Source organism: Bos indicus, chromosome 27, assembly GCF_029378745.1.
Source record: "Bos indicus isolate NIAB-ARS_2022 breed Sahiwal x Tharparkar chromosome 27, NIAB-ARS_B.indTharparkar_mat_pri_1.0, whole genome shotgun sequence".
Taxonomy (NCBI): Eukaryota; Metazoa; Chordata; class Mammalia; order Artiodactyla; family Bovidae; genus Bos; species Bos indicus.
Genome location: NC_091786.1, coordinates 38,406 through 62,643, shown reverse-complemented (window position 1 = coordinate 62,643; position 24,238 = coordinate 38,406). Strand labels below are relative to the sequence as shown.

The following is a 24,238-nucleotide window of genomic DNA, read 5'->3' as shown; positions in this document are numbered from 1 at the left end:
CAGCTGTCCTGTCCAATTCCTCAAGTCTATCACTGATGCTGTTTTGCTTCTAGATTCCTGGGTGAGAGTCAACGTCTTTGATTCCTTGCTCTCTTTAGGTCCCCATACCTTCACCTCCAGAATGTTTCTTGACATGCTCTTGATACTATATCTCCATGGATACCATGACAGCCCAAACTTGCCAAATCCCATGTGGACAGAAGCCACTGGATTTTTGATCTCTCTAGAGATTAAGCCTGGCCTTCTCATTTTATAAGTAAGGAAATGAGACCCAGAAAAATGAAAGACTTGTCTAAGGTCACATGGTTACAAGTGGTGATTCTAGGCTCCAAGACTCTTGGTGCCGTGTTCTTCCATGCCCCATACCACAGCAGCTCTGGGAGTTCTCCTGATAATCACTCAGGCCAGCATGTTATGTTTTAGCTTAACTGGTTTGATAAACATTGGCCATGTCTTATCCATGGAATGATCAGTTTATTTGGTTAACACTGTGATGGTCTTTGGTCAAATCATATGTGTTAATCTAGATCTAGATATTACCCCCAATCTGGAAACTGTAACAGACTACTGAGTCTGCTTTGAGTTAAAAGGCACCGTTCTTTTCTGTGCTACTCGTAGATGCTGCCAAAGACTGCTGAATTGTGCAACAGAGGAGAATTCTAGCCAGTTCAGGCTCTCTAGAGTCTGCAAATCCAGGTCATTTGGATTTGAAACATATTATACTCCAGTGAGTACAAAAATGACATATATCATGTTAACTGGCTAGGCCCTGAATACTCCCATAAAAGGTCCTGGACTCACATTGGTTCTTCTGTTGCTATTCTGGTCTCTTCTAGTTCTTGAGCTTGTTTCAGCCAAGGTAATTTAGCTCCCACTGGACTTTTTTCTAAGGAAAAAGGAACATAAACAACAAGCTTAATTATTGTTAATCATTCAAGAGTTGGACATGTGATTGTTATTTACTGGAGATTTCATCAATTTTTTTTTTTTTTCAAACAAACAGTGCATTAAGTGGCTTCTGGACGGAACCAAAAACTTCTGTCACGTATTTTTTTAATTTATACATTATCAGAATGCAACCAAACAATCCCATGACACAGTTGAATACATTCTCCAAGTTATCATAAAAAATATCTTTTATAAATCAGTACCAATCTCTGTTGTTTGCATATTAAATCTCTGATTTCAACCAGCTCAGTTTGCTTTCTTTTGCCACACATTTTTTGCCCACTGAGTGAAGAAATTAATAGAGACAAGCAAATAACATAGAAGGCTTAGAAAACTGAGAGGAGGAAGCTCTGTATTATGGTTTATTCAAACTTTAAAATTTTATATTAAAAAATGGAAAAAAAAATGTTGTAGTTGTTAAGAGAGATGATTACCAATTACAATTGGCCTTCAGGAGCAAGCTGGTGCCCTTCTCTGTCCTTTGAAGCTTCTTAAGATGTGAAGAAACCATCTAATTATGAAGTGAGAAGGGAAATAATTTTGGACTGCTTTGGAGAAATCACAGATGCTAAGAAAGTAGCTATAAAAGTACCACTGACTGCAGAAAAGAAGGAGAAAAGACTTCCCTGAAGAAATTATATAATCGGTATGTGTACCTTGCATGGAAACCAGTGATTTTTCCAGAAGACAGACATCATGAAAGAAATGTCTGTTGAAGAATTAGTTGCTTATGAGGCTATTTGTATGAAGAATGCACCCAGAAATCATGAAAAAGAATCTTACTATCCTCTCTGCTAAGTCACTTCAGTAGTGTCTGACTCTGTGCGACCCCAGAGACGGCAGCCCACCAGGCTCCCCCGTCCCTGGGATTCTCCAGGCAAGAACACTGGAGTGGGTTGCCATTGCCTTCTCCAATGCATGAAAGTGAAAAGTGAAAGTGAAGTCGCTCAGTCGTGCCTGACTCTTAGCAACCCCATGGACTGCAGCCTACCAGGCTCCTCCGTCCATGGGATTTTCCAGGCAAGAGTACTGGAGTGGGTTGCCATTGCCTTCTCCAACTATCCTCTCTAATGGGCTAATAAGGACGATTCCTTGGCACTGACACTTGGGAGTAATTCTTTCTCCATTTGCAAAAGGAAATACTTGTCATGGGATTGGTAATACCTTACTAAAATGCATGTATGGAAATAATCCTGTCTAGAGGGGAACACAACATACCCAAGAGGTGGTGCCAAGGTTTGCTTACCCATGGATGAGCTAATTCATGTCTGCTAATTCATGTGGAACAAATGGAACCACTCAAAAATTTCTGAGTGCATCTATAAATCTAGACTGGAGATTTAGTCTATAAATCTAGACTTTCAGTCTAGAAAGTTTTCTTTGTTCATGGTAGACAATAGGACGTATGATGAAGAGGACACTGTTCCTTCCATTCTGGTGGAAGGCAGGTGGGAATTTTCCTATTTCTCTCTCTTCATCCTCCTCCTCCTTTTTCTTCAAAGCAGGTACTGCATCACATAATTTTATGTCTACTTCTTTCTGGAGTTATTTCTCATCTGATCTCCAGTAGCATATTGGGCACCTACTGACCTGGGGAGTTCATCTTTGAGTGTCCTATCTTTTTGCATTTTCATACTGTTCATGGGGTTCTCAAGGCAACAACACTGAAGTGGTTTGCCACTCCCTTCTCCAGTGGACCATGCTTTGTCGAACTCTCCACCATGACCCGTCCATCTTGGGTGGCCCTATACGGCATGGCTCCTAGTTTCACTGAGTTAGACAAGGCTGTGGTCCATGTATTATGTCCACTAAGAAATGCTAATATAAGCCTACACAGACAGGAGCCACTGTACCTATACAGTAAGTCTCCTGCATATGACCCTTCAAGATGTGAACTTCCAAAGATCTGAATGTGCATCTGGTTTAGCAAGGAACCAGAACCTGTGCCATAAACGTCAGGCATGAGTGACACTGCAGCCTGTCTTCTGTATCCTATTGCCAACAAGCCTTCAGCTCTACTATCTCCCACCCCTTCTCCCTCCTCCAGTCAGTAACTCTTCTTGCCTGTTCAATCGATGCCAGCCCATGTTCTGCACTACTGTACTTCTTAAGGTACTTACTGTAAAATTAAAAGTGTTTCCTTTAATTTTTTTGTTTTTAATGTATTATTTGTATGAAAAGCATGATAAGCCTATTACAGTACACTACTATACAACTAATTGTGTTAGTTGGGTACCTAGGCTAACTTTGTTGGACTTAGAAACAAATCGGATTTATGAACCAGCTCTCAGAATGGAACTCATTCATATACAGGGGACTTACGGCACTGAATCAACAAGATCAAGTTTCTCTTCAAGATAAATTAATGACATAGGTTTAACTTCTTTATCTAGGTGGACAGGTCAATCTGTCAGTGAACAGTTTTTGTAAGAAAGTTAGTATGTTTAAATGCAAATGCTGCAGTATTAGTAAGAGAGCTGGAAAGCACCACCTGATTTCACTTTAAAATGCACCACAAATTTACCTTTTGGTTTGTAAAAGGGATGCGAATGATACATTCTTCTTTGATGTGTAACTTCAGTTGTGGGTTACAGCCACCAATGTGCTGTTCACAGTGGTTGATGCACTGCACAACTCAATAACGTAACCCTCGACCACAAGTCACTGTGCACTTCAGAGATGAAAAGAGAAGTCAATGAAATTCTACATGAATATTAAACACAAAAGATCATAAACATTACATAAGGAAGGGGGTGGAGGCTAATTTCCCATGATTCTTATGCTTCAGGGCCCCTCCCTTGCAAGATTACTTCCAATTCTCACTTTGAAAAGTATTTCAGATGAGGTCACAGCACAAGAAATATTGAAATGCCCTAAAATCTTTCTATATAAATATGAAAGAAACTTAATATAGGTTTTTCTCAAACTTGGTTAAAAATTCACACAACATCATCCAAAACAATCTGTGAAGACAAAAGAAACCTTTCAAAACAGTTAATTAAAAAGATATCAAATTTTGCTCAACCATGCCACAGGATTATCTTTCTATTCTGTGTATAGAAACTTATCTTGCAAAAATATCATATGAAAAGGCCTTCTAAGAGTATTCAGCCAAAAATGTAGGAAAAAATACTATAGGTATAATAAGGCAGTTAAAATGAATGAAAACACTATGTTATTTTCTCCAAATTTCGTGAATTTTGTGTTGCCAGCATTTCTTTTCTTGAATAATTTGTTTATGATTTAGAAGGTACTTTTGCCTATGAATGGAATTTTCTCAAGTCATGAATATCCAGGATATCTTTGCAGTTTATGTACATTATGTTGTAAGTACATATGCATGTATGCATGTTTTTTCTTAAATCAAGACTAGTTTTTAGGACTACTTAAGGTTTACAGAAAAATTGAGCAGTGATTATAGTGCAATAAAAATAAAATAAAATATTTAAAAAAAGAAAAACTGACCAGTTAGTATAAGAGTTCCCATATGCCCCCGTCCTTTACACACAGTATCCCCCAGTATTAATATCTTGCATTAGTGTGGTACCTTTGTTACAACTGATAAACCAATACTGATACATTATTCTTAACTCAAGTCCAGAGTCACATTAGGGTTGCCAACTTTAAAATACTTGTAATTTCTTACAATTTCATTATTCTAAATAAACATGTATTTAGATACTCAATATTTGTGTTTTGTATTCTTTTTTTCTTAAAAAACCACCTCCTTGGTAGGGGAGGGATGGACTGGAAGTTTGAGATTAGCAGATGTAAACTGTTGCATATAGAATGGATAAACAATAAGGTCCTACTGTAGAGCATAGGAAACGATATTCAATGCCCTGTGATAAATCATACTGGAAAAGAATATGAAAAAAAATGTATATATATGTATAACTTGATCACTTTGTTGTGCAGCAGAAATTAACACAACATTGTAAATCAACTATACTTGAACAAAATAAAAATTTTTTAAAGTCACCTCCATATTGTTTAAACTTCAGGCCCCACCAATCCTGGATCCACCCCTGGGAGAAGTCAAGAAGCCTTGGGCACATGCAACAGAACAGACAGTGCTCTGCAGACATGATCTCACTAAGGGTTCTGATACACTGGCAGGTCAACAGCTTCATTCCTATTTAACAGATGAGCCAATCAACAACCGCCAACTAAGGACCTTCCTCAAAGTCAAGTAGTTCCTAAGAGGCCAAGTGGAATTCCATCCCAGAGCCTCCTGCTGTAAAAATAATGACTTCATCACTGCTTCATAAAGCTTTGAGATTCTTTCCTAAGACCATAGATGTTTCTTAAAATGTCAGAGAAGAGTTTCAGAGGATATAGAGGCCTTTTGCAGCATAGACCCATCTTCAAGAAATTCTTAAAGAGATGGGAATACCAGACCACCTGACCTGCCTCCTAAGAAACCTGTATGTAGGTCAAAAAGCAACAGTTAGAACCAGACATGGAACAATGGACTGGTTCAAAATTAGGAAAGGAGTACATCAAGGTTGTCTATTGTCACCCTGCTTCCTTAACTTCTATGCAGAGTACATCATTTCAAATGCTGGGGCTGGATGAATCACAAACTGGAATCAAGATTGCCAGGATAAATATCAACAACCTCAGACACACAGATGATACCACCCTAATGGCATAAAGTGAGGAGGAATTAAAAAGTCTCTTGACAAGGATGAAAAAGGAAAGTGAAGAAGTTGGCTTGAAACTCAACATTCAAAAAACTAAGATCATGGCATCCAGTCCCATCACTTCATGGCAAATAGAAGGGGAAAAAGTGGGAGTAGTGAGAAATTTTATTTTCTTGGGCTCCAAAATCACCAAGGATAGTGACTGCAGCCATGAAATTAAAGATACTTGCTCCTTGGAAGGAAAGCTTTAACAAACCTAGACATTGTATTAGAAAGCAGAAACATTACTTTGCTGACAAATGTCCATCTAGTCGAAGCGATGGCTTTTCTAGTAGTCATGTATGGATGTGAAGGTTAGGCTGAGCACCAAAGAACTGATGCTTTTGAACAGTGGTGCTAGAGAAGACTCTTGAGAGTCCCCTGGACAACAAGAATATCAAGCCAAGTCAATCCTAAAGGAAATCAACCCTGAATATTCATTGGAAGGACTTATGTTGAAACTGAAGATCTTGGCCACCTGAGTTAAAGAACTGATTCATTGGAAAAGACCCTGATGCTGGGAAAGACTGAAGGCAAGAGGAGAAGGGGATGACAGAGGATAAGATGGTTAGATAGCATCACCAACTCAATGGACTTGAGTCTAAGTAAACACTGGGAGATAGTGAAGGACAGGGGAGCCTGGGATGCTGCAGTGCACAGGGCCCCAAAGAGTCAGACACGACAGAGTGACTGAACAACAGTATCTCAGTGGCTTCCAAATAGGCTGCCTGCCTCTGGGCTTTCCCAGCATCAGTCTATCTTACCTCATTAACTTCAAATATAACACATTTACTCTCTTCAACAAAAACAGTGAAGCTTCACAGTAACTACCAGATCAAGAATACACTTCTAGGGACTCCCTTGGTGGTCCAGTGGCTGGAACTCAGCCCTCCCAATGCAGGAGGCCTAGTTTCAATCCCTCATCAGGGAACAAGATCCCATATGCCACAACTAAAGATTCCTCATGACACAACTAAAAAGAGCCCACATACCACAGGAAAGATCAAAGATCCCACATGCCTCAAGTAAGATCTGGTATAGCCAAATAAATTATAAATATTTTAAAAAAGAACACACTTCCAGTGTCAGTTTTAGCATCTCTGTCTTAATCTTCCAATTCTTAATAACATGAGTTCTCTCTTTAATCCAGATGAATTAGGGCCTTTTCACCTCCAGTCATTCTGTGTCATTTCTGCTTTACTCCACCATCCTGGCTTAGCCATACCTCACAGTGATGCCTTCTCTAGGCTCCTGCAGGGTTAAAGTCTGTGAATCTGAAACATGGGTTAAGCACTACAAGGGCAACAAAGACTTTCCAAATAATTCTGTTTCAATGCCTGTTCCTTTCAGATGTACCATTGTTCTCAATCTTACCTGCTCTGATGCCTCCAACATTTCCCCTCATATCATCCTTCAACTGTCTTCTCAGCTCTTAAGGAGTCGGAACCATGTTCACATACAACTTCTGCATCCGCCATGTTTCCCAGTATAGTATTGGCCACAGAGCAAATAATCATTAAAGTCTGAGACTGAATTAAAAAGTGGCATGTTCTCAAATCTTGCCTGAGACCACTCCATGGCAATCCACTTGGGACAGTCAAACAGATTACAGGTTTGCATCACCTTGGGTTTAGGTGCATACATGCACTTCCATTCTTACACTTGAAGTATCTCTCCATGCATGGACTTCTACACACACACAAAGGTCCGTCTCTGAATCCTGCCTCCACAGAACACTGAACATGCAGTCCAAGGGTTGTGTTCCCAGCTCAAAAGCAAAGAAGTGAAAACACATTATTCATTTGTTGCTTGCTTCAAGTTTGCAAAGTTGATTGCAACAAGTACAGCCATAAGACTTTAATCTTAACTACTACACACACTGTGTTGTCTTAACTCCTTGGTCCTGAAAGTTATTGTCAGATGGGAGTAACATACCTGCCCCAGTGTATTATAACAAGAGGCTGTTGTGTGAAAGCATCTTCAATCTGATTCTAAAGTATAAAACACCAGTGGACAATATTACCAGGGAATTGTACACACTCAGAGTCAGAAAGAATCATCCTAACATGTCTAGGTATAAAAGGGAATGTAAATATCTAATCAACTGCAATGTGTCAGCTCCCTCTGTAACGTACTGTGCTTAGTCACTCAGTCATGTCTGATTCTTTGCGATCCCATGGACTGTAGCCTGTCAGGCTCCTCTGTCCATGAGGATTCTCCAGGCAAGAATACTGGAGTGGGTTGCCATGCCCTCCTCCAGGGGATCTTCCCAACTCAGGGATCAAACCCAGGTCTTCCACATTGCAGGCGGATTCTTTACTGACTGAGCCGCCAGGGAAGTTCCCCTCTATAATACCTAGGTATAAATGCATGCATGACATCTCCAGTGACAGAAAATATCACCTTTGAGGCAGCCTATTCCATCTAATTCTTAGAAAAATCTTATTATGTAATTAAAGTTTTTGTTCCCTTAGCTCTCTGTAAAGGGTCTAGTCTCATACATTTAAGACTACTGCTACAGATACTATGGGCTTCCCTAGTGGCTCAGACAGTAAAGAGTCTGCTTGCAGTGTGGGAGACCCAGGTTCCATCCTTGGGTCAGGAAGGTCCCCTGGAGAAGGAAATAGCAACGCACTCCAGTATTCTTGCCTGGAAAATCCCATATACTGAGGAGCCTGGTAGGCTACAGTCCATGGAGTCGCAAAGAGTTGGACATGACTGAGTGACTGCACTTTCACCTTTCACAGATACTAAAGCTCCTTGCAAACTGCTGAGAGCATATTACAGAAAGGGAAAGGAAACACGTAACTCACTGAGGGAGAGGCTGGAAGTGGTCATAGGGCATGATCTCTTTAAATCCATCGCTAGAAATGAAATCATGAGAATATAATTATTACTCAATACATTTACTCATTTGACTAGTACAGATGTCATATGACAAAAGACAGAGCTCTTTCAAATTATATTGACACTGATGGTTCTGAACCATTTCCCCCCAAATTCTCTTTCCACTGGCACACTTATGCTACCAACTCCTTAATTTTTAGGAACATCTCTGATATAAAACTTACCCAATTCTACATGAAAATGAAGGAAATGAAGCTAGTAGTATATACTCATTAAAGTAGTATATGTTCAACTCTTAATTTAGATAAACCTATTTATTCCCTTTTATCCTCTTAAATTATTGTGATAAAATATATTCATGATATTAACACACTGTCTTATTAGCAGGATCTTTAGAAAATCACTTTGTTTAACAGAATCTGTCTTTTGAAAAGATCTCTATTCGTGATTGTGTACACCTGAGATTACAGGAAATGCACAGCTTTGTGATAGGAAATGAAATCCACTGAGAACACTTCCCTTTCCACTTGCACACTGTCTCAGCCAGCTGGCAGGGAGCTGTGGGATTCTGGGACCTGATAGTGTGCTGTTATTTTAGGATCCTGTTGCAAAGCCAGTAAACTTCCCCAGGCAATCCAAGTCACCAGGTACTAAGTTATGCAGCAGGATGGTTTATGCATAGCTTTTCTCCTCTGGCAGTCAAACTCTGCACTTCCTGCACTATGCATTATTTATACTGAGTTTAAGGTGAACACTTCAAAAGTTGAAATGTGGTCATCGGTAACCCAGTTTAAAAAGCTAAAATGGTGAATTATTGATATTCACAGCTGGTAGGTGGACTGCTGCTGCTGCTGCTGCTAAGTCACTTCAGTCATGTCTGACTTCATGTGACCCCATAGATGGCAGTCCACCAGGCTCCCCCGTCCCTGGGATTCTCCAGGCAAGAATACTGGAGTCGGTTGCCATTTCTTTCTCCAATGCATGAAAATGAAAAGTGAAAAGTTAAAGTGAAGTCGCTCAGTCGTGTCTGACTCTTAGCGACCCCATGGACTGCAGCCTACCAGGCTCCTCCGCCCATGGGATTTTCCAGGCAAAAGTACTGGAGTGGGGTGGACTAGATGTACTTGAATGAAGAGACCTTTAAGGTTGTATACACAAGACATGCTCAGAGAGGTTATGACAAAAAGTGAAAGGTCACAGCACATGGACACAGAGCCCACAAGCTCGAACCAGATGAGTGAGCAGATGAGCCTAATGCCTCTTGACCACGGTTACAAATGGTTTCACAGGTACCTGCCACCAGGGTACATTCAAGGTCATGCAACGGAACTGTGTTGCTTGATAAGAATGGATCTGTCACAGCTGCTGTTGATTTCTTTTTTAAAATTTTTAATTGGAGAATAATTGCTTTACAAAATTGTGATGGTTTCTGCCATCCATCAACATGAATCAGCCTGTGTCATACAGGCTCCCTGTGTCATACAGCAAATTCCCATTAGCTGTCTGTTTTACATATGGTAATGTATGTTTTCATGTCACCCTCTCAACTCATTCCACCCTCTCCTTTCCTCCTTGCATCTACAAATGTCGGTGTCTCCATTGTTACCCCACAAATAGGTTCATCAGTACCATCTTTCTAGATTTCATATATATGTGTTAATATATGATATCTGTCTTTCTCCTTCTGACTTACTTCAATCTGCATAACAGGCTCCAGGTTCATACACCTCATTAGAATAGAATAGCAGAGTAATATTCCATTGTATACATGTACCAAAGGGCAGTGATACAAACCTTGATGGGCAAGGATCCTTCAGTTTGGGTTTTGGTTTCACATTTTCAGGGTAGTAATGGCAGTAACGGTCAGGAACCACGCTCTTCAAGTGGATATCCACATATTGAGCAGAATTGAGCTGAAACCCTAAAGTGGCAGAACAGGAGTGTCTGAGTAGCGCATCCATTTGGGACTTCCTTGGCAATGAAAGTGAAAAAGAACTAAAAAGCCTTTTGATGAAAGTTAAAGAGGAGAGTGAAAAAGTTGGCTTAAAGCTCAACATTCAGAAAATGAAGATCATGGCATCTGGTCCCATCACTTCATGGGAAATAGATGGGGAAACAGTGGAAACAGTGTCAGACTTTATTTTTTAGGGTTCCAAAATCACTGCAGATGGTGATTGCAGCCATGAAATTAAAAGACGCTTACTCCTTGGAAGGAAAGTTATGACCAACCTAGATAGCATATTCAAAAGCAGAGACATTACTTTGCCAACAAAGGTCCATCTAGTCAAGGCTATGGTTTTTCCAGTGGTCATGTATGGATGTGAGAGTTGGACTGTGAAGAAAGCTGAGCTCCAAAGAATTGATGCTTTTGAACTGTGGTGTTGGAGAAGACACTTGAAAGTCCCTTGGACTGCAAGGAGATCCAACCAGTCCATTCTAAAGGAGATAAGCCCTGGGTGTTCTTTGGAAGGACTAACGCTAAACCTGAAATTCCAATACTTTGGCCACCTCATGCGAAGAGTTGACTCATTGGAAAAGACTCCGATGCTGGGAGGGATTGGGGGCAGGAGAAGAAGGGGACGCCAGAGGATGAGATGGATGGATGGCATCACCAACTCGAAGGACATGAGTTTGAGTGAATTCCGGGAGTTGGTGATGGACAGGGAGGCCTGGCGAGCTGCGATTCATGGGGTCACAGAGTCGGACACGACTGAGCAACTGAACTGAACTGACAATGTTATCGCTTGCCACACATTTTTTTCTTTCTTCCTTAAGAAACTCAACTCAGTGGTTCTCAACCCTGGTTGTATAACAAACAGAACCATGTGGGAGCCTTTAACACATACCAACACTCAGGTCCCCTCCTGGTCCAATGAAATCAGAAGCATTACAATTAAGAAATCAGCATTCCCACAGGTCAAAGTGGGAGGAGTGGGTCCTATCTGTTCCCATGGTCTCATTGCAACTGAAGAAATACAGCCATTCCTTTATTCCCAGGCTACCTAGAAGGTAGAAGCAGCAGATGCTGCTGCTGCTGCTAAGTCACTTCAGTCGTGTCCGACTCTGTGCGACCCCATAGACGGCAGCCCACCAGGCTCCCCGGTCCCTGGGATTCTCCAGGCAAGAACACTGGAGTGGGTTGCCATTTCCTTCTCCAATGCATGAAAGTGAAAAGTCAAAGTGAAGTCGCTCAGGCGTGTCGGACCCTCAGAGACCCCATGGACTGCAGCCTTCCAGGCTCCTCCCTCCATGGGATTTTCCAGGCAAGAGTACTGGAGTGGGGTGTCATTGCCTTCTCTGTGTATGAAGCACACTGACAGTTTAAAAAAAAAGTTCAAAACTCAATTCTCTATGTTGATTGGGCATAAATTTTAACACTTTACTATCTTTCACAAATATGCTTAAAATAAGTATTTTCAGAAAGACAGTAGAGAACATACTCAGTCTTCAAATTGAACTTAAAGAGCTTGAATGATCCCATAAATCTGGAATTGATTGAACCAATATATTAAGAAGACAAATCAGAAAGATGCAGTCAAATGCATCACTGAAAATGTTTTTAAAGATTGAGAACTAGGTGTGTTGTGCATTATCACATTTATGACAGCACATCTGTGATTGGTCACCACTATGTCTTACCCCAGTTTTATTGCACAAGCATAAAGAATGAAATGATCCAACGGCAAATAATTCTCCATCTGGAGCCCAGGCTACTGAGGTAATAGGATGCTCATGAGGTTGAGAACTGTAGAAAGGATGGCTGTAACTATCCCATACCTTATATTTACAGTCTTTGCCAGAAGATAAAATTAAATCATTGACAGAGTTCCAATCTACTTTTAAAATAATGCCATCATGAGCTTTCCACTGTAAAATTTTAGCATTTGGTTGAAGTGGTTTAATGATCAGCTGTTTGTCTGCTGTATAAAGAGCCTTTTCTGAATCAGGGCCCCATGCTACCAAATACACTGGTGTTCCTTGATGAGCTAAAGTATATCTTAGCATTTCAGTCTTTGACCATATTTTTATTTGTCCATCTTCTCCAAATGTAACTAATGCTGTTCCTTCATAATTCCATCGTCCTGCAGCAGATGCCCACTGCTTAATCAGAAGAGGGTGTCAAGCGCTTTAGCAAAAGCCCTTATGGAGAGCTAGCAATTGCACTGAGTGCTGCTTCCAGCTTCCCAGACTCCTTTAGGTTTACAGTTACTGTGGGGAGTGAATAAGATCATGAGTGTCAAAGCTTTGTTAAAAATGTAAATCTTTAAACAAAGCCTGGGTGATATGGTACAGCAGCAGCAGAAAAGTTATGACCAACCTAGACAGCATATTAAAAAGCAAATACATTACTTTGCTAACAAAAGTCTGTCTAGTAAAAGTTATCATTTTTCCAGTAGCCATGTATGGATGTGAGAGTTGGACTATAAAGAAAGCTGAGCACCGAAGAATTGATGCTTTTGAACTGCGGTGTTGGAGAAGACTCTTGAGAGTCAGAAAGGAGACAGAAAGGAGATCCAACCAGTCAATCCTAAAGGAAATAAGTCCTGAGTACTCATTGGAAGGACTGATGCTGAAGCTGAAACTCTAATACTTTGGCCACCTGATGCAAAGAACTGACTCATTTGAAAAGACCCTGATGCTGGGAAAGATTGAAGGTGGGAGGAGAAGGGGATGACAGAGGATGAGATGGTTGGATTGCATCACTGACTCAATGGACATGAGTCTGAGTAAACTCTGGCAGTTGGTGATGGACAGGGAGGCCTGCAGCACTGCAGTCCGTGGGGTCTCAAAGAGTCAGACACAACTGAGCAATTGAACTGAACTGAACTGACCAGCAAAAAAAAAAAAAGATTTTTAAAAAAAGACTCTCAGGTTCTTCTAAGATGACTGAAATGTGTGACCAAGATTGAGAATGACTACTTGCGTTATAACTTGCATTATAACTGATTTGTGTTATACTTAGCACTTACTTTTTTAAGATTTTTGTTTTGATATGGACCATTTTATTTTTAAAGTCTATTGAATTTTCTACAGTACTGTTTCTGTTTTATGTTTTGGCTTTTTTTTTTTTCTTTTTCTTTTTCTTTTTGGCCACAAGGCATGTGGGATCTTAGTTCCCCAACCAGGGACCAAACCTGCAACTCCTGCATTGGAAGGCAAAGTCCTAACCACTGGACCACCAGGGAAGTCCCTGTTTTTAGCACTTATGATTAGAAAGTTATAATAGACTCCTTTGAAAATTTTTGGAGCTCATGTACAGGATAGATAGTCAGTGTCATATCTCTTTACTGTTGTAAATGGCACTGTGCAAGGCTCTTGTTTCCTTATATTTCCCCTTCTTCCATTACAATCCCCCAGAGACATCTATTTATTGGTAATGTGTTAAATATACATTCGTCTCTTGTAATGTTGTTTCATGTCTATCTGCTTTGACTAAATAAATGATAGTGTCTTAAATCAACTTCTGTTTTCTACTTTTCTCACTCAGTGTTACATTTCTGAGAAGTACCCTTGTACTGAGCTGTTGTTTCATTCTTCTGTATAACATTCCATTGCTTTCCTCATTTCCTGCCCTGGAGTACCTAGGTTACCTCTGACAACAGTGAACTTTCTAACAGGGGAAATAGAATTTTCTATACAGGGGAACAAAGCCCTCCCATCTACATCTCCCCCTGCCTCATAAGCCTTCAAAGAAGAAGGAATGAAGACTTATTCCTGATTCTATTCAATCAGTTTGTACAGTCTCTGAGGAAAGTGAACATTCCATATGGATGAGGGCTGTAAATTCAAAAAACAACTCACAAAATGATGCTTCTATTTCCTGAAAGATCTGATTCCAAGTTTCCTGTCACTACATAAGTGTCATGTTAAGTTTTTAAAAAAGGTAATTTTTCAAAACCAGAATGAGCTCTTCAAAAGAAAAAAAGAAAAAAAAGTCCAAAATTAAGTTCTCAGCCTTAGTCAACTGGTATAAAGTTCCAAAAATACATTTAAAGGCTTAATGGCTGAGAGCAATCTGATTTTATAAAACACTAGAGCTTCCTACAAGTTGTGGCTTAAATGTAAGCTGAGTGTAGAAGGACAGACTGGTATGCATTATAAAAAGCAAGGTCAAAAACCACAGGAACGAAAATCCAAATGGAGTCAATAAAATATGACTTGGGCACCAACATCTGCCAGAAAGTCTGCAACGTCAGATGGCAATGCCAGTCCGGGTACTTTCCCTGAACTAACCTCACGTGTCTCACACAGATGACTGCAGAAAAGACTGGGGAAGTCCACCCAAGTACTTGGAGACCAGCCTACTAGCCTTCCTCATTATCCCAAACTCTGAAATGCCATTTACATAAATCATGTAGATTTGATTACTAATATAATTAGATTTTGGTAATGCTTTCCTTGTGGGTTTTATGTGTGTGTATTTTCCCCAAAATAATAACAGAATGAAATTATAGCTCCTCGAGTCAAAGAAAAATTTCTTTGTTCTAAATGGAAACATATTTCTAGGAGACAAAGACCATACAGGTGTTTATAATTTGGGGAGAGAGACAATTAATTTTCCTCCTTAATTTTGTCGCAGTACACAGATAACTAAAAGAGAAAGAAATAAGACAGACTGCTTTCCTACATTAAGAACAAATGTACTAAAATTCTGCCAATGTACAGAAAATGGCAGGATGTTGGGGGAACCTCCGAAAGGAGACTAACATGTTCCTTCTGTCCTCACAGACAATGCCATCTTTGGTGACGGACTCACAGCCAGGTGAGTCCCATGAAGGTTGGAATCCCGACCAGCAGGGCTGATTGTGGCTTTCCTTGAGCATTCAGATATGAGAAAATCTATTCTCCTCCAAAGAACTGAGCCAAGTGAACTAAGCTGAGTACATGTCCCTCCCAGAATGGAAAGCGTCTCTTTTAACTTCAGTGTCCAAATGAAAACACATATTTAGCTGTGTGTGAAAGCTGGAAAATAAATTAAAACTAAAAAGATATTTGTTGTTTTTCTCATGGATAATTAGAATCAAAAAGAATTCTTTAGGATTAGAATTTTAAAAGACATAGAATTTGAAAGCCTCCCTATGTCTTTGCTCTTATTTTGGGGTCCATGAGACACATGCAAACATGTTTCCAGTTCTAACGGGGAAGGGGTGTTCTCTAAATCCAGTTTTCACCTGTTTTCAAGAATAAGGCAGAGGCATGTTCATTAACCCCACTGCGTCCCAGGCTGTGGAGTAAGATGCTGCGTGGTTACACATCTCTAATTAGCACACCAACTTTAAAGTCAGCTTCAAAAACACAAACATGTCATTTTTAAATCTGAGCTCTAAATATTTAGGAACAAAGCCTGTGCCTCACCTCCTCCACATGTCACAGCGCAGGGAAAGAAGTCAGTTTGTCTCCACTGATGGCCGATCGGCTGGTAGAAGAAGAACTGGACCACGCTGTCCTTGGTCACAGTGTACCTGGTCTGGACAGAGAGAACTGTGATAACATATCTGCATGCAATGAAACGGTGCCTTCCACATCTTTCAACATGAGCTGAATACAAGTCAACTAGGTAGATAAATGCATCTATCACAACACACTCTCGTACATGAAGATTCCCAGAATGTTAAGATGTGATAGAATTTCAATTAAATTTGTCATAAACGGGATTTCAGAAGATCTTCAACCATTCTCCCTGGAGTCATTTTTCCAGGTAATTCCATGCTTGTGAATGAGTTCACAAAAATGTAGGCAGACTTTTTTTTTTTTTAATTTATTGGCATATAGTTGCTTTATAATGTTGTTAGTTTCTACCATACAGCAAAGTAAATCAGCCATTTGTATGCATATATCCCCTGTTTTGGAATTCTTTCCCATTTAGGTCATCACAGAGAACTGAGTACAGTTCTCTGTGCTATATAGTAAGTTCCTATTAGTTATCTATTTTATACATCAGATCAGATCAGTCACTCAGTCATGTCTGACTCTTTGCAACCCCATGAATCACAGCATGCCAGGCCTCCCTGTCCATCACCAACTCCCGGAGTTCACTCAGACTCACGTCCATAGAGTGACTGATTCCATCCAGCCATCTCATCTCTGTCGTCCCCTTCTCCTCCTGCCCCCAATCCCTCCCAGCATCAGAGTCTTTTCCAATGAGTCAACTCTTCGCATGAGGTGGCCAAAGTACTGGAGTTTCAGCTTTAGCATCATTCCTTCCAAAGAAATCCCAGGGCTGATCTCTTTCAGAATGGACTGGTTGGATCTCCTTGCAGTCCAAGGGACTCTCAAGAGTCTTCTGCAACACCACACTTCAAAAGCATCAATTCTTCAGCGCTCAGCCTTCTTCACAGTCCAACTCTCACATCCATACATGACCACAGGAAAAACCATAGACTTGATTAGATGGATCTTTGTTGGCAAAGTAATGTCTCTGCTTTTGAATATGCTATCTAGGTTGGTCATAACTTTCCCTCCAAGGAGTAAGTGTCTTTTACTTTCATGGCTGCAGTCACCATCTGTAGTGATTTTGGAGCCCAGAAAAATAAAGTCTGACACTGTTTCCACTGTTTCCCCATCTATTTCCCATGAAGTGGTGGGACCGGATGCCATGATCTTTGTTTTCTGAATATTGAGCTTTAAGCCAACTTTTTCACTCTCCACTTTCACTTTCATCAAGAGGCTTTTGAGTTCCTCTTCACTTTCTGCCATAAGGGTGGTGTCATCTGCATATCTGAGGTTATTGATATTTCTCCTGGCAATCTTGATTCCAGCTTGTGTTTCTTACAGTCCAGCGTTTCTCATGATGTACTCTGCATATAAGTTAAATAAACAGGGTGACAATAAACAGCCTTGACGAACTCCTTTTCCTATTTGGAACCAGTCTGTTGTTCCATGTCCAGTTCTAACTGTTGCTTCCTGACCTGCATACAAATTTCTCAAGAGGGAGATCAGGTGGTCTGGTATTCCCATCTCTTTCAGAATTTTCCACAGTTTATTGTGATCCACACAGTCAAAGGCTTTGGCATAGTCAATAAAGCAGAAAGAGATGTTTTTCTGGAACTCTCTTGCTTTTCCTATGATCCAGCAGATGTTGGCAATTTGATCTCTGGTTCCTCTGACTTTTCTAAAACCAGCTTGAACATCTGGAAGTTCACGGTTCACATATTGCTGAAGCCTGGCTTGGAGAATTTTGAGCATTACTTTACTAGCCTGTGAGATGAGTGCAATTGTACGGTACTTTGAGCATTCTTTGTCATTGTCTTTCTTTGGGATTGGAACAAAAACTGACCTTTTCCAGTCCTGTGGCCACTGCTGAGTTTTCCAAATTTGCTGGCATATTGAGTGCAGCACTTTCACAGCATCATCTTTCAGGATTTGGAATAGCTGAACTGGAATTCCATCACCTCCACTAGCTTTGTTCGTAGTGATGCTTCTTAAGGCCCACTTGACTTCACATTCCAGGATGTCTGGCTCTAGGTGAGTGATCACACCATCGTGATTATCTGGGTCGTGAAGATCTTTTTTGTACAGGTCTTCTGTGTATTCTTGCCATCTCTTCTTAATATCTTGTGCTTCTGTTAGGTCCATACCATTTCTGTCCTTTATCGAGCTCATCTTTGCATGAAATGTTCCTTTGGTATCTCTGATTTTCTTGAAGAGATCCCTAGTCTTTCCCATTCTGTTGTTTTCCTCTATTTCTTTGCATTGATCGCTGAGGAAGGCTTTCTTATCTCTCCTTGCTATTCTTGGGAACTCTGCATTCAGATGCATATATCTTTCCTTTTCTCCTTTGCTTTTCGCTTCTCTTCTTTTCACAGCTATTTGTAAGGCCTCCCCAGACAGCCATTTTGCTTTTTTGCATTTCTTTTCCATGGGGATGGTCTTGATCCCTGTCTCCTGTACAATGTGATGAACCTCATTCCATAGTTCATCAGGCACTCTATCTATCAGATCTAGGCCCTTAAATCTATTTCTCACTTCCACTGTATAATCATAAGGGATTTGATTCAGGTCATACCTGAATGGTCTACTGGTTTTCCCTACTTTCTTCAATCTGAGTCTGAATTTGGCAATAAGGAGTTCATGGTCTGAGCCACAGTCAGCTCCTGGTCTTGTTTTTGCTGACTGTATAGAGCTTCTCCATCTTTGGCTGCAAAGAATATAATCAATCTGATTTCAGTGTTGACCATCTGGTGATGTCCATGTATAGAGTCTTCTCTTGTGTTGTTGGAAGAGGGTGTTTGTTATGACCAGTGCATTTTCTTGGCAAAACTCTATTAGTCTTTGCCCTGCTTCATTCCGTATTCCAAGGCCAAATTTGCCTGTTACTCCAGGTGTTTCTTGACTTCCTACTTTTGCATTCCAGTCCCCTATAATGAAGAAGACATCTTTTTTGGGTGTTAGTTCTAAAAGGTCTTATAGGTCTTCATAGAACCGTTCAACTTCAGCTTCTTCAGTGTTACTGGTTGGGGCATAGACTTGCATTACTGTGATATTGAATGGTTTGCCTTGGAAACGAACAGAGATCATTCTGTCATTTTTGAGATTGCATCCAAGTACTGCATTTCGGACTCTTTTGTTGACCATGATGGCCACTCCATTTCTTCTGAGGGATTCCTGCCCACAGTAGTAGATATAATGGTCATCTGAGTTAAATTCACCCATTCCAGTCCATTTCAGTTCGCTGATTCCCAGAATGTTGACATTCACTCTTGCCATCTCTTGTTTGACCACTTCCAATTTGCCTTGATTCATGGACCTGACATTCCAGGTTCCTATGCAATATTGCTCTTTACAGCATCGGACCTTGCTTCTATCACCAGTCACATCCACAGCTGGGTATTGTCTTTGCTTTGGCTCCATCCCTTCATTCTTTCTGGAGTTATTTCTCCACTGATCTCCAGTAGCATATTGGGCACCTACTGACCTGGGGAGTTTCTCTTTCAGTGTCCTATCATTTTGCCTTTTCATACTGTTCATGGGGTTTTCAAGGCAAGAATACTGAAGTGGTTTGCCATTCCCTTCTCCAGTGGACCACATTCTGTCAAGTGTCAACCCCAGTCTTGCAATTCATCCCACCTCCTCTTCCCTGCTTGGTATCTATAAGTATGTTCTCTACATCCATGTATTCCTTCTTTGCAAATAAGTTCATCTGTAGCAATTTTTTCAGAGTTTTTAGTTTGTTTAACATTTTTTCTTCCTCATACATATGATTTTAATTTCTATGAGAACAGGAACTGAGATGTAATCTGGGTTTGCTTACAACATGGCACATAATTAGGAATCTTACATTTTTAGTAACAACATCCCTAAGCATCTTTTAGCAGATCCTTCTGAAAACACAATTACAGAAACTCAAAACATACACAAATCCACAGTGTTTGCACATGAGCCTTTCTGCATCTAGTTAACAGAGAGAAGGTGCACCACTGAGTGTGAGAAGGCACTTTCAGGTTATTTTATTTCAGCAAGTCCTCTCCCTTCTTTCTTTTCTTCTCTACTGATTGAACAAATAAGTGAATTGAGGAAAAGTCTGGAATGCAACACAAAGAGAAAAATAGAGGGAAAACAAAGATTAAGCTTGTGGGCAACAGAACCAGAAATGCCAGTATTACATGGAGTTAAAGAGAAAGAACAGAGGGACTTCCCTGGTGGTCTAGTGATTAAGACTCTGTGCTTCCACTGCAAGGAGTGCAGGTTCGATCCCAGGTCAGGGAACTAAGATCCCATGAGCTGTGCAATGTGGGAAAGACAGAGTGCTCAGTCTAAAAATATTCATAAAGTTCTGAGCAGACATAAAAAATGCAACAACAAGGACAAAGAGAAATTCTAAAAGTTATCAGAAAAAAGATGATTCCCTACAAAGAAGTGAGAATCAGAATGGCATCATATTTCTCATAGGCAATAATGGATACAAGAAAACAAACACCTTTAACATGATAAGGGCCAATAGTTTTTAATCTAGAATTCTACAACCAAATTATTCACTACCAATCAATGATCAGTTGTCAACTTATAAACAATCTAAGATCAAATTAACAGTCAGTAATCAGTGGAATGAAGTTTTTCTCAGAGACAAAATGACAGAAACTTGACCAAAGACTAGAAAAATAAACTACTTAAGGGTATACTGAAAAAAGAACTAATATAAATGCATGAGAAAGTAATGAGATGCAGGAAGCAGTAATGATGAAATGATCAGTAAAACTTATTAGTAAATATAAATAAGAATTGGCTGAAAGAAAGAAAAACACCAATACAGTATACTAACGCATATATATGGAATTTAGAAACATGGTAACAGTAACCCTGTATACGAGACAGCAAAAGAGACACTGATGTATAGAACAGTCTTTTGGACTCTGTGGGAGAGGGAGAGGGTGGGATGATTTGGGAGAATGGCATTGAAACATATATAATATCATATATGAAATGAGTCTCCAGTCCAGGTTCGATGCACAATACTGGATGCTTGGGGCTGGTGCACTCGGATGATCCAGAGGGGATGGTACAGGGAGGGAGGAGGGAAGAGGGTTCAGGATGGGGAACACGTGTATACTTGTGGTAGATTCATGTTGATATATGGCAAAACCAATACAATATTGTAGAGTTAAAAAATAAAATAAAATTAAAAAAAAAAAAGAATTGACTGAAAAAGAACAGTGTGTTGTACTTACTTATAAAACAGAAAAAAAGGTGTAAAATTATCAAATGAAAAATTCCAGACAGGAGATGTGTGTGGAAGAAGGGAGAGTTAAAGGGATGGGATGAGGTTACAGAGGCAGAAAAGACTTCTAAGGAATTTAAGAAGTTAAGAGTTTTTTTAGATTCACGAAGTACCATGAAGCTCAAGCAGAAGAAAGTCACTAATTACATCATAGTTAAATTGATGAAAAACCAAGAGAAAATGGTTGAAAACAGACAAATAAGACACATTACCTTCTAAGGGACAAAAATAAGTCTGACAGCTGATGTCTCAACAGAATAAATGGAAGCCAGGAGACAGTGGAGAGATATCTTCAAGAAAGAGTTTCACAATGACAAAAAGGTCAAGTCACTACAAGAGCGAATGATTCTAAAAGTTAGTGTACCTAAACACCAAGCTTCAAAATACATAATTCACAAGTGGACAGACCTCCACAGTCATAGTGGTAGTTTTATCAGGTATCACGTGGTAACAGAATAAGGAGATAAAATTCAGTAAGGCTATAATTTTGAATAAAACCATTAATAAACATGACCTAATTAATATATGTAGAACACTGTGCCCAACAACAGAAGACTACATATCATACTCTTCCAAAATTTACCACAAATTGTTTTCACAAATTTCAAAACATTGAAATGATATAATGTTCTCTGACTACAGTAGAATTAAGGTATAAAATGATGTGATTTCTTGAAAATTCTGACATACTTGGACACTACACTTGTAAATATACTATAAGTCAAATAATATATCACTATGAAAATTATAATACAATTTAACTGAATGATGAAGGAAAAGATTTCATATTAAGCTTTGTGGAATGAAATTTAAGGCATGCTTTGAGAGAAATTTATAGAGTTAAAATTGTATGTTATGGAAAAATTGGATGAAAAATAACTGATCTAACCATCCATTTCAAAAAGTTGGAAAAAGAAAAGCATATTGAATCCAGAGAAAGTACAGAGATGGTAATAATAAAGACAAGAGCAGACATTAATGATATGAGAATGAAATTACATATTAGTGCCTTATAAAGCCAAACAGTGCTTCTCTGAAAAGTTTAACAAAATTGATAGCCCTCCAACATGAACAATTAAAGGAAAAAAACAAAAATAGGGACAAATAATGAATATTAGGAATGAGACTCACCACAGATTCTCTACATAATGGAAGAAATAAGACAATACTATAAAAAAAAATCTATGTCAATAACTTTCAAAAAGCTAGTTGAAATAGACAGGTTCCTTGAAACAAAACTGACACATAAGGAAATCAAACATCTAATTAATTAGATAACAGCAAACTTGCACAAACTGTTACAGAATAGAGGAAGTATTTCTCAATGTATTTTGTAAAGCTAGCATAAAATTAACACCAAGATCTGACAAAGACATTACAAGGAAAAAACTCACCTCTCCTGGACATAAATACCAAAAAATAATCATAAATAAAAATAATTTAAAATCATAACTAGTAATATATAAAAGGGTAACCCTTTTTTTAATGATAAAATAACAAATACTTGTAAGTAAATACTGACAATAAATTCTAATAAAAAATAATGACCAATAAAGTTTATTATGGGAAGGTAAGATCAGTTTAACATCCTCAAATCAATGTAGTTCACTATATTAAAAGGAAAGAAAGAAAAAAACATAATCATTACTTCTATTGAACATTGTACTAAATGTCCTAAGTAATGCAAGAAAGCTCCAATACTTGCCACCTGATGCGAAGAGCCAACTCATTGGAAAAGAACCTGATACTGGGAAAGACTGAGGGCAGGAGGTAAAGAGGGTGGCAGAGGATGAGATGGTTAGATAGCATCACTGACTCAGTGGACATGAATCTCAGCAAACTTCACGAAATAGGGAAGGACAGGGAAGCCTGGCATGCTGCATGCAGTCATGGGGTCTCAAAGAGTAGGACATGACTTAGAGAGTGAGCAATAACAACAATGCAAGAAAATTTCTTTAAAGTACACAACAATTGGAAAAGAAGAAACCAAACTCATTATTTGTGGGTGTCATAATTGTGCATGTACATACTCCAAAGAATTCACAAACTATTGGTAATAACATGTGAATGCAATGAAAATATAATGTCAGTATACAGAAACCAATTAGATTTTCATTCTCCAGCAGAAAACAAATAGAAAAAATTTTAAAACATTTACAATAGCATCAAAATAATAATCAAATATTTGGAATTTCATTAAAGATATGCAAAACATACACACTGAAAATTATAACCATTATTGAGAAGACAAAAGAACTAAATAAAGGGATGAATATACCATATTTATGGACTGGAAGACAATATAGGAAGGTGAATTTTCTCCAAATTGACCTACAGATTCAAAGCAATTCAAATAAAAATCAGCAGAATAAAAATTTAGGAGCATATTTCAAAGTTAACATGGAAAGGGAAGGAGGCAAGAATATTAAAGATAATCTTCAAGAACAAAGCTGAAGAAATTACACTGCCAGATATAGACTTGTTCTAATGTTACAGTAATTAAGTCACAATGGTATTGCTGCATAGAGATGAATAGGTCAGAAGAGAGTGTAAAAATCGAGCCCCACATATATAGTTTGGAATTTAAGATAGATATGGAAAGGATTGTCTTTTCCACCTAATGGTTTTGGCTCAGCTGGATAGTCATGGGGGAAAAGATACTGATTCTACTTCACCCACAAGTATCAATTCTAGTTGTATTATAGCTCTCAGTGTGAAAGGTAAAATAGTAATGTTTCTAGACAAAAATATACAAGAATATTTTTATGATCCAGAATAAAGCAAAGATTTTCTAGCCAGGATACAAATAGCTTACACATAAAGTTTAAAATTAACAACCTATAGCACAACAAAATTAAGAATTTCTGTATGGGGACTGGTAGCCATAAATACATTTAATGGAGAAAAAAGTTGAAAATGAATTAAGAATTTAACTCTAGAAATTAGAAATACAATACCAAGATAAAACCCATGTAAAGAGAAAAGAAACAAAAACTAAAATTTACATGAATATAACAAGACTAAAGTCTAGTTCTTAGATACC

The 24,238-nt window shown here is 39.0% G+C and overlaps 1 protein-coding gene across 12 annotated transcripts in view; it reads right to left on the bottom strand.

Moving 5' to 3' along the window:
* LOC139180203 (ADAMTS-like protein 3) overlaps positions 1–24,238 on the bottom strand; it is a 75,800-nt gene that overhangs the window by 13,163 nt on the left and 38,399 nt on the right. For 8 of the 12 annotated variants that reach the window (XR_011564516.1, XR_011564517.1, XR_011564518.1 and 5 more), the window contains 3 exons: positions 15,837–15,948; positions 3,473–10,401; positions 802–886 (listed from right to left, as the gene is read on the bottom strand). Coding sequence is in view for 4 of the 12 variants with exons in the window: in XM_070781686.1 (XP_070637787.1) it covers positions 7,323–7,401; positions 8,447–8,497; positions 10,275–10,401; positions 15,837–15,948 (369 nt within the window). In the remaining 8 variants the exon portion in view is untranslated. The remainder of the gene's footprint in view (positions 1–801; positions 887–3,472; positions 10,402–15,836; positions 15,949–24,238) is intronic. The other 4 variants (XM_070781688.1, XM_070781689.1, XM_070781686.1 and 1 more) reach the window with 3 other exon arrangements.